The sequence below is a fragment of the Lissotriton vulgaris genome, chromosome 9 (assembly GCF_964263255.1).
Source record: "Lissotriton vulgaris chromosome 9, aLisVul1.2, whole genome shotgun sequence".
Lineage (NCBI taxonomy): Eukaryota > Metazoa > Chordata > Amphibia > Caudata > Salamandridae > Lissotriton > Lissotriton vulgaris.
The window spans coordinates 1,218,543,454-1,218,559,813 of record NC_141697.1 but is presented as its reverse complement, the minus strand read 5'-3'; the positions used below and the strand labels follow the sequence as shown (position 1 = coordinate 1,218,559,813).

The 16,360-nt window shown below is 44.7% G+C and overlaps 1 protein-coding gene across 2 annotated transcripts in view; it reads right to left on the bottom strand.

Annotated features, from left to right (window-relative positions):
- Window positions 1-1,528: 1,528 nt before the first annotated feature.
- WDR6 (WD repeat domain 6) overlaps window positions 1,529-16,360 on the bottom strand; it is an 87,202-nt gene continuing 72,370 nt past the window's right edge. For both annotated transcript variants that reach the window (XM_086939321.1, XM_086939320.1), the window contains exons 6-7: window positions 15,650-15,768; window positions 1,529-6,470 (exon numbers count right to left, since the gene is read on the bottom strand). In XM_086939321.1, coding sequence (XP_086795447.1) covers window positions 5,968-6,470; window positions 15,650-15,768 — 622 coding nt within the window. In that variant the 3' untranslated portion in view covers window positions 1,529-5,967. The remainder of the gene's footprint in view (window positions 6,471-15,649; window positions 15,769-16,360) is intronic.

The window sequence follows — 16,360 nt, the reverse complement described above, 5'->3', positions numbered from 1 at the left end:
GCGAGATAAAGTACCACTTTTCCTTTAGTAAACCATATTCACCATATTCAATAAATACTACAAGCAATTGTAGCAAGATAAATGTGACAAATGACCCACTAGATGGCAGTTGAATGCAAAAGATCGAATAATGTACCACATGAAATCTGAATATTTTCTAAAATGTACGAGTCGTGAAGCCATCAAAAATAGATTTGTCGGCAAAATAAATCCAACCTATTACATGAAATACAGGCTGTGAGTCAACATATTAAACACTGCATGTGTAAATAAAATGAAGAATGCCACTGAGAGCTCAAAATGTACACAATCACAGTACCACTAAGCAGTGTCTTCTTTTGTTGAAAATCGCCGCTGCTCCCAGCAGAAACTGCCACAGGAATGTCAAATAACAGCAGTGAGCTCTGAAAGATACAAAGCGTAATGACAGGAAACTGACGAAGCGTAGATGACGCTTACACACGCACAGCGCAGATGACCTATCACTAGATGAAATTCCAGAACACAGTCGGTGAAGCTCTTCGCAGTGAGGCAGATGACGCTGAGCAATCACTGAATCCTCTGTAGGATTCTATTGTGTCATCATTCCTCCCTTGCAGCTGAAGAGTAATGAGCTCTCTTTCAACGGACACTCCCAACGGTCGTGAGACAGGGGAGTCTCAGATCCAGCACACAGCCACCAAAGAGTGATTCTCCTTACGAGGAGACACAAGTGGACATCAAGAGCAAACACCAGACCCATCCCGTTAACCTCCTCACTGCACTGTAGATGCAGATTTCAAGAAGATTCACTGGCAGCTGCTGGAGAAGGTTTGAATTAAGCTTCTCTTAAACGTCAAACATCCGCTGGAGGAGGTAGGAGATAATTGTCTTCGTGGATGGTGGTGTTCTCTTCTTCGTCCGATTACTTTTCATGTATCACCTTGTGTTTGGCTGTGAATGCACCTCTTGTTTCTCTCTAAGGCATATACCGTAAACAGCACAAAGTTGCGGTGGCTCGCCCGGTCGACGCCAAAAATAGTGTTGTGACCCAGAGGTTATCTTTTGACCACAGGACACAGTTGTAAGGTCACAGTTCTTTATACGAGCCACCGCTCCTCTCAGTCCGGAAGAGAGGCACCAACTGACTCTACTTAGAACAGGCACCACAGAGCACAATGACAACAAATGAAGGTTCTGTGTGGAACCTTAAACAAGAATATGTAAGCACAACAAACAAGCCTGTCTTCAAACACATGAAAGAAAGGAGACAAACAAGACAACAAGCCCAATGCCCCCAGGCTGCGATCAGACATGACTGCTACCAGAAAAAGCACCTTCATTGTCAGAAAGCGGAACCCCACAAATTCCAGCAGCTCAAAAGGGGGATACTGACGAGCCTGCAACACTAGCGGCAAATCTCAAGACGGACACACCACCTGGAAGACTGGACTGAGATTGGAAAACCCATTAGAGATCCTGTAAACTAGACCCTGATTGTCCACCAAACCAGACCCCCTCCCCCCCCCCCCAAATGGAGCCCCAAAAGTCTTAATCGCCGCCCATTGCACCTTAAGAGTGGAAGGGCTCAGACCCGGAAACCATCCTCCCAGATCACCTGCATCACAGGAAGAAGACATGTCAAATCCTGCACATTGGGCAACCAGCATTCCAGAATAAATCTAATCAAAATATTGAGATGCCATCGAGCACAGGGTACCAAAAACCCTGTGACAGCCAGATCGCCCTGCACCCTCATTCAAAGAGAAGCCTGTTGAGTGGCAGCAGACAGCAGGGCAGCGGATGAGAATGAATCTTTTGAACCCTGGCATCCAGCAAGGTGACAATGCCCAGATCTGTCCAGACCGAGCACCAATGAAGATTTGATCCTGAGAGGGAATCAGCTGGGACTTCCTGGCATTCACGAAGAATTCAAGGGCCGACAGGCAATCCAGAACCATCTGAACATGAAAAAAGGTTAGGTGAAGAGAAGCCTCTTGACCAAACAGTCATCGAGATTCGGGAAGATGGCAATCCACTGGAGATAAATAATGGCCATCAGAGGGGCAAACCCCTTGGCAAATACATGGGGAGCAGTCTTCTGACCAAACGGCAATCTTTGGAATGAGTAATGCGCCGCCCCCACCGCTAATCTCAGAAACGGCCGATGACTCCGATGCATGGAAACATGGAGGTACGCATCCTGCAGATCGATGGTAGCCAAGTAATCTCCGGAGATACCAGGGTAAGGAGCTGCTGGAGAGGCAGTATCTTGAACGGAATGGTTGCCACCCACCGATTGAAGAGTTTCAAATCAGAGACAGGCCAAAAATCTCCTGACACCTTCTGCACAGGGAACAGGATCAAGTACATCCCCTAGCCAACCTAATCCACTGATCCCGTCTGATCATACGTTTCTCCACCAAGGATCTGATCCCTTCCAAAAGTGCAACCCTCTTGGCTTGAGACCTGGAGACAGGCGTAGGGTTGCGCCCTGTACTTGGGAGGAATTGAGACGAAGTCTATAAGATAGCCTCTCTGAACTACATTCCTCACCCACTTGTTGGTGACTGACAGCAGCCACGCAGGAAGGAGCGCAGCTATCAGAGCACCCACTGGAAGAGAGGCCATGGGTGACCCATAGTCAGGAGCACTGACTGGATGGCCCAGCCTTGGGTGTGACATCCTGCTGTTTTTCCCTCTGAGGCTGGAACCTCTTTCTGCAAAAGGGATAAGAGCGGTTATCCTCGCGAGGGACATCTCTGCTTTCACAAGACTCCGATTCCAAGACTTAGACGTCATGTCAGAAGATGACATGTAGGACCAAGTGTGCTTCTTGTCCTTAAATGATTTCCGTTTCAGACCATCCAATGGATCCCCAAACAGCTTGTCACCCTCAAAGGGAAGCTTAAGAAATGAAGCCTTCTCCATCAGATCCATCTTCCAGTCTCTCAACCACCGGTTACGTCTGGCCATGAAGCTGCTTTGATGACATCAGCTGACAAATCTGCCGGGAACTTGGCCTGTTGCTTCATTTAAACCAGAACATCAAACACAGTAGCACCCTTCCGCCAAGGTCTCAAAGTCCTTCACTAATGACTGAGCAGCCCACACCCCACACGATGCAGCCCAGAGCATCAGGGTGGAAGACTAGAAAGATTTCTTAAGACCACTATCCACCTTGCGGTCAACATGATCGGACGGCAGGCCGTCACATGGATTCAAAGGAGAATGCCTAATGAGAGGAGCCAGGATGGAACCCACTTTGACAGAATGCAGCAACACTTTATTCCTGTCATCCAATACGTAGGATTTCAGGAGGAACCTGGCAATGTTCAGGCTCCTTTCAGGACCTGAGAATCACCTCCTTGATTTTCGGATACAAAGGCAAAGCCAGTGCCGCAGGCTTAGCGAATTGTGGGAATTTCCGCAGTCCCCTTCACTGGAGGAGACGGCAGGCCCAGACTGTCTCTAATATATTCAAGAATGTCTGACAGCTCATCCCGGGAGATGAACTTCCCACCAGGAACCACATGTCTCTCAGGACCAGACATCTCAGAGTCAGTAGAGTCACCATCATCATCAAGCCGGGCAGAAGGAAGGCAGACCTTACGTTTGGCAGACGGGACTCTGGTGAGAGCGGAATCAATCATAGCCTGAACCTCCAGAGCAGTCAGGGATACCGAAGTCCCAGTCGAGACAACACCGGTACCCCTATCCGGAACATCTAAACGGAAACCACTGTATCCGAATCCAGGGAACAAGACCTTCTCTTCTTTGCCCCAAGCATCTCCATTGCATTCACTAACTAAACAGACCCCCAGAATTCTCAGAAGAAATAGGATTCCAGAAGTCCCTTCTTACGGGCAAGAACCAGTAATAATACAATACGCATGTACCAGCTTCTCATAAGGCCATGAAATGCCCTTAGCCAATTCTGAGCACTCCAGGTCCCTAGAAATAATGGAGCAAAACCTACACACTGTAAGCCCGCAAGCAGCACCACAGAGCTAGAGGCCCACCTTGTCAATTTCACAAGCTCCAGGAGCGAGCCAAGCCAGAAGGCAGCATTCCCAGGAGACACTGTCACCCCGGTAACAAGCATGCAGCAGTAATAAGCACTGCAGAACTCCGGCTCAGCTGTAGGTAAGAGAAGCCGGCAAGAGCACCAGCTGCCAAACAGGAGGCAGCCTGGCATCCCCCAAGCACTCACCTGAAGTTTGCCATCAAGCCTCCCCGCTACATGCCGCAGAAGGTGGTCAAAATCAGCATGACGCAATCCGTTCCTCGCGAGCTCCCCAACCCTGCCTGCATCACGCAACCGGGAACGCAGTGGCTGTGAAATGCTGGAGCACACTCATTGTGTGTGCCCATAGTTGTGTAATGGGGACAAATAAGGAACAGGAGCTATTTAGGGGGGAGGGAATTTTATAAGTTGGAAAAGGGTGGGATTGGAGTTACAGGGGCTTCACTGCATAAGTCAGCATGGCATGAGGGACGAAGGGGGAAGGCAACAACAGAGTTGGAAACTGTAGGAGAATCAAGGGTGTAGTAGCAGAAAGCCAATGAGCAGGCTCAACCTGTTAGTTGAGTCTCATCCAACGCCTACATCTTTGCACGTATGAAGGATAGGATAGGATAGGATATAAGTTTGTAAAGCGCTTGATTGCCGTGGCGTCTTGGCGCTGATGTATGTAAAAGATCCAGCAACTACATCTTCAAACAGATTAGATGGCAGAAAAGAGAAGCGTCTTCAAGTCTTTCCTAAACAACTTTCTGTTGACTTGAAATCGCATAGCCATAGGTAATCTATTCCATAAGTGCGCTGCCCCATTGGATAATGTCCTACCTCCCCACCTCGCCCCCCTAGTCCTAACCGTCTTAAGTAGACCCATGTTAGTGGATCTTAGGGTGCGTGAGGGGGTATAGGGCGTAAATAATTTGGAAACCTCATCAGCGCCGCCTCCATAAAGCGCTTTGTGAACCAAGCATAATACCTTGAAATCCACACGCTGCTGCACCGGAAGCCAATGCAGCGATTTAATACCTGCTGACGTTGAACAACCCCTGGGGATATTCGGAAGTAGCCTTTCTGCTGCATTATGAAGAGACTGGAGCTTGCCCATCTGTGTTTTGTCTATCCCCATAAAAAGGGCATTACAATAATCTAATTTAGACAGGAAAAGACTCACCATTACTGTCTTTTGTAGCTCTCGTGAAATACATGGGAAAATCTTTCTTAACGTTTTAAGAGAAAGAAACAGGATGAAGTCAGACTGTTGACCTGGGCAGAGAAATTTAGCTGGTCATCAAAGATGAACATAACTTACTCTGAATTAAAAGTGGAGAAATTAAATATGTCAGCCTCTTGCAGCCTTTATGAAATCAACCAGTTAAAGAATTATTTATTTATGCACAAAAGTGTTCTTTCATTTTCTAAGTTAAAACTGGCATGTTTCCATACAATACCTCTTCTTGCAATTTCCGATTCTTGATAACGATCACAAAAAGAAGTCTTTACTCCTAATCTCATGCGATCATATCTTCTCTCACCACACACACAACCACTTCTGAATGTTGGCCACAGAAGATGCAGTAAGAATACACCTCGCCATGCTCTTCCCAACCGTTCAACTCAGCAAAATCGGCGATGTGGCAGAACACGAATCATACCCTTCTACCAGATATGGTGTGATCCCACTTTGGTTCACCACCCAAGCTCCCACTTTTGGACCACTGGCATAGAATACACAGTCAAACTGCAGTTCTCGTTCCCAACAATCCAGCTTGTTTATATCAGTGAAGTAGCAGAACACATGAATCACAGCCTTATCCCTGATCCGGTGTGATCATGTCTCTGCTCACTGAACAGCGAGCACTTTAAGGCCTGGACCTTACAAGACCCAATGGTAGTGCAGCTCTCCATCTCCTTCCCAACAGTCCAACTCTGCGATATCAGTGAAGTAGCAGTACACATAAAACATCACCTTATCCCTGATCCGGTGAAATCATATCTTGGCTCACTGCACATGTGACCACTTCAAGGCCTTGGCCACAAAACACACAGTAATAGAACAGCTCGTTATCTCCTTCCCAACAGTCCAGCTCAGCAACATCGGCGACGTGGCAGAACCTGCTTCGGAGGAAACGCAGTCCATTATCCCCCACCTGCCACAGCGTCAGACGCTGGTCCACAGAGATGGAGATCAGCAGGTCAGGCCGTAAGACCCGGAGCCCAGTGATGTGTGCTGCATGAGCAGAAGGCACACAGAACTTCTTCAATACACAGATGCAGGGTTCCGGCATGGACTCTTTTTGAACATGTGCATCAGGTGTGCCAGCGGTCTGTTCTATTGAGATGAGGCAGACATGCAAGGAGTTGTCATCACCCCCGCTGGCTACGAGGTAGCGTCCAGTCTCAGTTTCTCTGATATGGAGGCTATTAATGCCAGACTGGTGAGCAGAGACAGTCAAACATGGAACCCCAAGATCTGTGAAACGACAAAACAAACGACATCAGTGATGCAGTGCAGGGAAAACACGTTTTTCACAAATAAAATCAGTGCCACACCAGCTGCACATGGGACTGCAGACAAGGCCAGCGTTTTTTGTGCAGCAGACATGCTGAACTCCCATTTTTGAAGGTGATAATGAAGAAAATCGCAGCTCAGTGAATTAAAATATTTGCCCACAATCACATAATTTGAAACCAGTTTATGGATCAAGAGCATACTAAATAGGTCAAGTAGATTATTTAAGTCATTAAACCTGCAGGTCTAGTAACAATTTTATGATTTTTGCGGCCTGTCCTCGCACCGGTACTGTGATCTGTACTCACTGGCATAGAAACATGCTACTGGCACCTTGGCCTTTCAACCAAAGGCCAAAAGTGGAAGTGCTTAGAGACATATTAAACATCAGTATTTAGCGCTGTCTATGAATAGACTGGCAGGGACATCAGGAGAGGCCTGTGCAGGTAAGAGCGGTGAGGCGGGGAGTGGGAGGGACTCGACAGACGATGGAAAATTAAATAAATAATTTTTCCTCATTTGCATCTGTAAAGTCCCCTCCCCACCCCGCCCGCTGCTCTAACCTGCATGAGCCACTCCCGAAGACATGAGGGTTGGAAGCGATGTGGCCAGCAATATTACACTTTCCACTTTTAGGTCTGCCCTACAGACTTAATAAACCTGTTCTGTGCTCCCGTCAGCCAACGGCAAACGCGAGCACTACCTCCCTGGTGCAGAGCACAACCATTGGCCGATGCAGCCCCGCCCGCCTATTAAAACCCCTGCATTGCAGCGGAATTTCCGCCGCGATTAACGGGTTAAATGTGGATTGGCGTGCATTGTATATTAGTACAATTTAGATTTCTCCTTTTTTTCTTTTTGTAAGATGTGCTCTATAATATTGCAGGATAATATGAACCACTTCATTTCCTTTCTAAAGATGCAATTCTTATGTTTATTTGAATGGCAATAAAATATTAAAAAAGAAGAAAGCATTGGCAATGTACCGGCCCACTTTCAGTGGCAGTGAAAAGCACTTCTTTCTAGGGGTATGTGCAAGTGATCAGGCAATATGCCGCACAGTCACACTGCAAGAGAGCTTGTTGCCAAAGAGTACTGAACCATTGCCCCATGCTGCATGTTGTGGTGGGAGAGAGCCAGGTGTGAATGGCAGGTGAAAAGATAGGCGAAGAGGGCTAACCCAAGGCTCTTCTATGTATGTATATAGGTATGCACTTGGTATTTATAATTTATTAGATAACACTGGCAAAATAACTAAAGGTGTCTGTAGGTCAGACTTAAAAACTGGGAAGTGCAATAATATTGGCAACATTGCTTCCCACCCTCATGTATAATGTCCAGTGCAGTCTATTCACAGACAGCACTTAGTACTGGTGTTTAATGTCTCAAAGCGCTTCCACTTTTTGCAGATAAGAGAAAAGAAGCAAAAGGAGAAGTAGTGATTTGCTAGTATTACACAATGTGGGGAAGTTGAGATTTTACATTTAGTGACTTGGATTGATCTATTCAGCAAAACATTGCTGGTAACTGAAGAGAGTGGTGGCGCATAAAGCCCCTTCGAAAGGAATGGATGGCTCAAGCCCTCCACCAATCTCTAGCCCCTCCCTAAAGCACCTCCAGACATTTCAGGCAGTGACAAAATAACTGGCAAGGCTCCTGCACTCAGGCACCAGGAAACACTTGGATTTATGTACATGCACTTGCCTAAGCCCCACCACTCTCAAGACAGGACTTAGAGACTCGCACCAACTGAGCAAAAGTACTTCGATTTGTCCCACCAATACAGCTTCCTAAATCTCTGCATGTAATCTCAATATGATTTCATGGTGCATCTTTAAATTGTTGAATTGACCTTAGAAGAGGCAAGAGTCACCATCAACATCAGCGATTGGTAAATAACTGCGCTACAATACTCAATGTGCTGAATTTGAAGGGGACGTGCTAAGCTTTGTCATCAGTGTTTTTGATTTTACATTCTTAGGTCTGGCTTCACAGCACAGCTGTTAACAGACCATATGTGACCACCGGTGAGAGAGGGGATTAGGCGCTCACTTGTTGGATTGCCTTCACATACAGCATCCGATTGGGCAGTAGTTGAGTGCTTTCACTGAAAAAAAGTGCTCGTATTGCACATTTTGTCTTGTGGGAAAGCTTACACTCAATGCAGCAGGACTCCAATGATCACATTTACAGGCCTGGTCTGTTTATTATGAAAAGTTGTGGGAAAGGCAACATATTTGTTGTGAAAAGCGCATTTTAGAGGCAGCATGGATTTAAAAGTAGATTGGTAATACTCTTATTAAAGCTTGCAGAGAGGTATTTAGCGGCATGGAAAGGCACAGATTACTACAGTAGGTAGGTAAGGTTTATTCTTTAGTAAAGGTTACCTGCTCAAACAAACTATGGCGAGAGAAGAGGAGAGGATTTGGACTATGATCATTCTTGTTGGTCCTCTTAGGAGAGGTAGTATTTTGCTTTGTCAACTGAAATGTTGTATACAATTGTAATTTTGGGACCGTAGGTCTGTTATGACCTTGTCTGATGGTCGGCTTGTAAGGAAAGCGTATGCTCAATTTAGTAGGCTTTAGTTGGTATGGTGACTAGCCAATGATACTGGGTCACTGGGAAAAGCTACATCCAATACCATAAGTCTGATCTCTTTATTATGATAGGTCATGACAAAAGCAGCAGGTCTGGCTTATCTACTTTGAAAGGCATACATTAAAATCATTAGCCATTAAAGGGGAAATGTTATAACAATGTGTTAAAAATTACAGGTATTTTGTAACAAAAAGTCTCACAGATTATTGTAGTAGACAAGGATGTTTCAGTCACCTATTTGACAAACCCTTTGGTAGTAGAATTTCACTGAGATAATACTTGGCAGGCCCTTTTGTCTGGTTAGTTTTGCTAGCTATAATTGTGTATAAATGTGCAATTTTATAAATGTATGCATGATGGTTACCAGCTGATACGCTATATAGTAGGCGTTATGAGTAACTGATTTGTTGGAAAATGTTATGACAGACTCTATAGGTTTGATCGGTTTATTGTGAAAATTATGACAAAGCCGGGAGGCCTTACTTACTTATTGTGCACAGCGGGTTTTACAAGCAATAGACTTAAAGGGTGGGTTTTTATTACACTGTGCTAAAACCTGTAGGTATGTATTTATTTATATGGAATTGCACAGATTACCATAGTAGGGAATGGCTTTGGTGTTGGTGACCCTCTTGAACAAAGTGTGGGGATAGAAGAGTTGCACTATGACCATCCTTATTACGCCCTCTGACGAGGGAATTTAAATAGTTTTGACCACTGTCATTTTGTATCCATTTGAAACTTTATCACAGTACACCTGATGGTTGATTTGTGGAAAACATTAAGCGCTATACATTAGGTCGGAGTTGGTTTTGGTGCAAAGTCTTTAGGCCTCATTGGTTATTTGGGAAAAGTTATTTCATATGCCACATGTATGATCTGTTTACTATGTAAAACGTTTCGGCACCGGCAGGAGGCCTGCTTTAATCATTATTAAACCTATATGCTAAAGCCAAAAGGCATTTATGGATGGGGTACAGCATCATGTTAAAGCTTGCAGACATATTTTGTTCAATTAAATCTCGCAGGCAAGGATGTTGATGTTGATTATCCATGTTGACTCACCCTGCGATTTGCATTGTTCTTATTCTTGCAAGAATCTTTTGGAAAGCCTGACAGGTTAAGTTGTCTGTTAGGATCTTGTAATAAAAAAGCTATTAAAAATATGTGTATACATATCCATTCCATCCAGAACAGCATGGGTCAACGGGTAAACCCGGTCCTGCCACTGGCTCTCTTGCCTTTGATTGATGTAATTTGTCTGATCACATGTGCACATCTGCCTGAAAATGAGTATTCCTCAGTGCCAGGCCTGATGCACCAGTGATTTTCCTCTATTAATGGTCCCCTTCCATTTCTTTCTTTCTCTTTTTCATTGTCATTTTAGAGCTTTGAATGGCCTTTGGGGGAACTCTCTTGTTTGGGTAGTGAGTAACATAGATATAGTGCAGGCTCTGACACCAATGAAATACATTTACTAGTCCTTTCGTAATGGCAGAGGCCACCTTGGACTAGGGACAGGATCTCTCAAGAGAAAGAAAGAGGAAGTGAGGCAAGAGATGTTCAAACCAAAGGATCCATCAACGATCCCCATGCAGATCTTAATTTAAAGAGAGAAACCATTTCAGCATCGGTCAGCTTAGTCTAGTCTAAATTATTGGGACTGTCTGAAAGAGTAACCGGCATCGAGAGCACCAAGAAAAGACAGAGTACAAGCAGTGCTTAATTTGAGTTGGTGGTTTCCGGAGCTCGGCACCTGGATTTAATTGTCTACACCAGTACTTAAGTCTGCCATATGGTGGCACTGTTTATTTAATTTAGAGATTAGCAGAACAGTTGTTTATTGATTAAATATACATTAAAACTACTGATACCTGTCATCCAGGCCATTCCCATAGAGCTTTGGGGGCTTGAAATAGTCTGAAATGTCACGCTTGCAGGAGTATGATGGTTGGTGGTTATGTAGGTACTGTCGGTGGTAGCACTGGCAGGGGTAATGGGTGGTTTAGGCTGCAGTGGCCTCCTGATGAGGGCCCGGCACTTATTATTTTACAAGTTAAGCCAATGAAAAAACGTGTATGCAAATAGTTGGAAAGGAGAGATGGTTACCTGACAAACTTGTTGAACAGACTGCTTAGGAAAGGCAGGGTGAAGGCCTGATGAGGGGGCAGGACGCACAGTTATGACTGCACCGAAAAAATGAGAAATTTGATTTTGGGTACCGTGATTCTACGGCGGTCGGTCGGTCATATGAGGCGGCTGCTGTGTCCTCCTAACGGAGCATCAATACGCTAGGTAAGAAGGAGGCTCTAATGTTCATAAAGCCGAAGCTGCATCAGTTGAACATTCAGGCCTTTATCACATATCAGGTTCGCCTACTGGTGGTTCAGCAGGGTACAAAGCTAGTCATTAATGCAGAGGTTGGATGCCAGCGCATGTGTGATCAAAGCGAGGTGTGGGGAATAAACTCACGCATATTGCTGCATCTGAGATCCCTGACTGAGTTGGGCGCAGAGAGCAGTATAACAGTTTCAAAGTGCAGCCTGTTTGTTCCAGATCCTAGGGAAGAGGAAGTGGCTCAGTACAGCTGGGTTTCCTAAGTCGTTTTGAGTGGTTCTATTTTCTTTGGTCTTGTCCTCATTTTTTTCTGCTCTCTATCCCGCTCTCCTTTGAGTTGGGCCTTGTACTTTACAAAACAAATTTAAATTTCCAATAATATCGGTATGCTTAAAAATATGGCTGTCCTTTCCCCGGTCCCAAAGCAGTAGTACAGGGCTACAGTTGTAATCATCGGCTGAAAATGTGGGATTGATGGATTTTTTATGTCTTGTTGTAGAAATAAGAATCTTTATTAAAATTAGTTATTTTATCAGGTATCCATGTACAGGTAAAATCCATGTATCACCTGCGAACCCTGCAGAAAGTCCATCTTCTGGAACTAGTGAAGCCACCAGACAACAGACATAGCATATGCACTAAGGAGAAATACCGTTTTTCAATGGGCTGCTCTTAAGGTACCATCTTTCACCTGTGCCTAGAGTCGCGCTCTCTACTACCATCACAGCACTAGGAGCACACCCGTCCTCCCCTTACCATCTCTTCGAGTATACGCTTCAAGTTAACTGTTTAGCTTCACTCATGGGTGAGGTAACATAATGCATCACTTACCACAAGCAGTGGCGGCTCCTCTGCTGTGGCGGAGGAGCATCGCCCCACTGCTTTTACGCAGCGCGAAGCAGAAACATAAAATGATAATAACTTTGTGTTATCATCTCTTGCTGCTTCCTGCTGCTTTGCAACCAGGTGGGTGGGCGGGGCTGCTCTGCTCTTGGAGCAGGGTAGGGGAGGAGTGGTTTGACCACTTCTAAGTGCACATTGACTGCTTGGTCGGCCCATTTGGTCCGCCCTTTTGGGCCGCCAAAACCAGTCATGCGCACTTTCCCCTGTTCTCTATGCAGGCTGCATTACAGTCTGCATGGAGAACATGTAACGGAGCCAGGTATGTTTATTTAGCTTAGCCTGTTAGTTAGGTCTGCTATGCAGACTCCTCTGTAGGGTTCAATAGTGGGGCGTCAACCTTTTTACCGGTCACCTGGGTTATGGGAGTATGTAATGAATCAAGGTATGCTCTTAGAGCCTCGCCAGTCATTTCTTTGCCATTGTGCAGACTCTGGCGTCGGGCGAAATAGTTGGGCTCGTAGTTCTTTTCCCGCCATATATGATTGCCCCGTCATCTGGTTTACGGGAGGATGTAACGATCTCGATACTCTGGGCTACACCCCTTTATCTATGGCCGCCATACCAGATGTATACTTGTATCTTTCGTGCCCCATGCACATACTCATATTTCTATCCTCCTCTAGTTATATCCTGATTTGAAGAGGTGCTACTTACCTGGTAAAACTATGTATGACGACTTTGTCTACTTCCCCCATGAGTATTGATCCTATTTGGATTTGGGGCCACCTGTTGATCTACGGACGTTTTTTTACGAGGTAAGACTAAGAACTAGGACAGGCTCTGTCTCTACTTTTCATGTTAATAATAGCCATTAGTAGCTGTTCATCGTCCTATTAGATTATTAATAGACATGCCTGACAAGGATGATATTATTTAGAGCACTATATGTGCCTTCATGTAGTTTTCTTATATTTGTCCACAGCGACCTGGTTCTAAAGGAATCTGAAATATCTGTTCCAGGATTGTCACGCTAATTAGACCTAAGTCTTCTCTTTAGACTAAAGTAAGTTGGGAATGTTTATCGATTCCTCTGTTCCGCTCGGTATCTGTATTAACTTATCAAAATGAGTGGATCTAGACACTTGGTGGAGGCTATACTAAGGTGATGCTTGGCTCTATATATTTTTAGGTTTTGCTTTCTATCTTGACACATTGCTCATATTTCTTCCGAGCACAGTGCCCCTCTTTATTTGGGTATTTGGTATTCTTTACTCATTTCCCTTTTCTGATGTAGATGCCCACAGCTATAACATTGTTCAATGGATTTTATGTTCATGATGTGTAATTTTGATATCATTGTCCCCCACAGATTGCGTCTCAGATTACTTGTCTGAGTACCCCGTGTAACCCCTAAATACCATTAACCTGGATTGAAGTCTATATAATCTGAAACCAAGATAAAGACTGTTAAATTGGATTATACCTATTAATTGCGCCCTGACGAAGGAATTCAGGACCAAGGCTTCCTGTCCGAAACGCGCGTCAGCGTTTTTGTGTATTATATAAAAAAGAAATTCATTTTTTACCTTTCTGTATATACTTTCTGTATGTTCTTATAGTGTGTTAATTATATTAATTGTTTAGTGTATGTTGTTGAGTTGATTCTAATTGGTGAGACGGTTGCATTTGAATGGTGTGATTGAGTGGATTGTATGGAGATGCGTGGTGGATGTAGATATTGGTTTGTTGGGTTACACTATGTATTGATTTATATATGATGATTATTTATTTGTGATTTACTAAGGAATTATGTAAAAAAATTAAAGAAATGATATATTTTTCTAAAATATCTTTTTTGTGTGGGGCAGTGTACTTATTTCAATGAGTTTTGGATATATTACCAATGTTTAAAGCAATTGCCTGAGAGGTTTTTGTTCTTGTTTTGATATTTTCCCTGCAAGCCTCTCTGAGTATCTGTTTTCAGGGTCCCTCTTTTGTTCTCGTAGTGCATGGAGAACATGCACCAGACCCATTACCTGGTTGAGCGTCGAATCAGGATGCTCAAAATCAATCACAACGCTGCCCTGCAGCGTAGTGATTGGTCAGTGGGGCCTGCTTCTTGTTCCTAAATGTGCAAGAGGAGCAGGAGTAGAGACGCAGGACGCGGCCTGTGGCAAATTAAGTTTATTTAAAAAAATGTTTTATTATCATTATTGCGCCAAGCATGACCCTGCGCCTGCCGCGCCATCCGCGAGCCATGCCGGCCGCTACATGGAGTAACTTAAAGCTGCTAGACATGCTTCTTGTCACTGCCTGTTGTTATGGACCTGAATAACATGTTATGCCTTACGACTACAATGAAATTTTCTATGTAATGGCACTTTGATGCATATGGCTATAATTTGTATTGCTATTGTACCATCAAAAACGCAATAAGAACGTTAAAAAAAATAATTATTAAGGCACCATCTTTCACATAAGCACCACTGTTCTGCAGCTGTGGGCCCCCTCACTATCCACAAGACGGGGCGACGGGGGCTTCTTCTGACCTATCACCCAACTCCTAATAAGGAGGCGTTGCAGCTACTGATATCCAGTACCCACAGACATGCCTCAAGGCTCAGCATTTTCTCGGAACAGTGGCACAAAAAGCTGCATCAGTGCACACCAGAGTAACACACTTAAGAAATATCAGTTGTATAGTGGCAAGTGTATCCGAATCCTCATTTTTATCGCTGCACACCTACTCGATGTTCATGTGCTTTTAAAATTTTACCTGCATAGAGGACACAGAATAACCTGGTTGCTTCTAGCTGCTCGAGGCAACAGGGTTACATTGGCACGGAGAGGCTGGCAAGTGCACAGAGAGTTTCTCGACATCGTTTCTAGACTACTGCATATCCAGGAAATGGTGATCTAGGGTACACTATTATGCTATACACTGATGCACTGACAAATCCAATGCATCACTTTGCTCTGGACAGTATATAACAGCATTTCACATGTAATCCACAGGCATCTCTCTACTCCAAAGGTACACTGGTAGCTTCCACAGGTGTAGCATTTCACTGGGAAGAAAATTAAAAACCTGCAGCATATCAGGAGTTGGAGTGTGGAACAGTGGTGCAGGAGGAGTGAAGCAGTCAGAAAAGGTGGGTTCTCAGGCTGGTGGTGTCCCAGATGTCCGAGGGATGTTTGCGCAATGGGCAGACGAGGCCTCGTCCTTTCTGGTCTGGCACAAGGTTCTGAGGTTACCTTCACCTCATGTTGAGGGATCCTAGTGGCTGGTAATGCTGAACCACACACTGCATCACAGGTAACATGTAAGGTAGAAGAACAATAAAAACAAGTCTGACTACCTGCTGGTTGAGACTCTCTGTCTGTGGCCTCCAAGGATCTGCAAGCTTCCTTCAGTGTTACAGTGACGTCCCAGAATGCAATGTTCCCATCAGTGGCCGCACTGCACAGAAATACTCGCCTGAAAAAACACAAGCAAAGAAAGGGGTCGTCTTGCCTTTCTGTATGGGCAGGTGCATGGGATTACAATACAGGGGCTTTTTTATTGTAAGACAAGTTGCCAGCATACAACGAAATAGTCCTCTTTTAGGACTTGCGTAACATGGTGCATGTGTTGTCTTTAGCAAGACCTTTTGTTAACTTACAGGGAGCATAGACGCCACACACTGCTTGCATTGGTTGGCTTAAGTGTCACCCTCATTGCTTGATTCTTATTGGTAAGGTTCCATAGGCTCCCTTCCTCTTTGTGTGTTTGTCCCTCCCTGTAAGCATGGACACTTTACTTTTGTCCTTCTACCGTGTATTTCTTTCATGAACTACTTTTATTTTTGTTTGAGTACTATACAACAGTGCGTGTTTTTCAGCTGTCACTCTTGTGTAATTTTTTACCCCTTTGTCTTCCTCCCTAGTCCTTTCCGCCCACTGTCTGCTTACCCACAGCCACTCCTTCCTATCAACAAAGCAGACACAGCCATCGCACCCCAACTACAGAAGGTCATCAACATCTCCTTCGAAACAGCGACATTCCCGGATAGCTGGAAGCATGCCGAAAT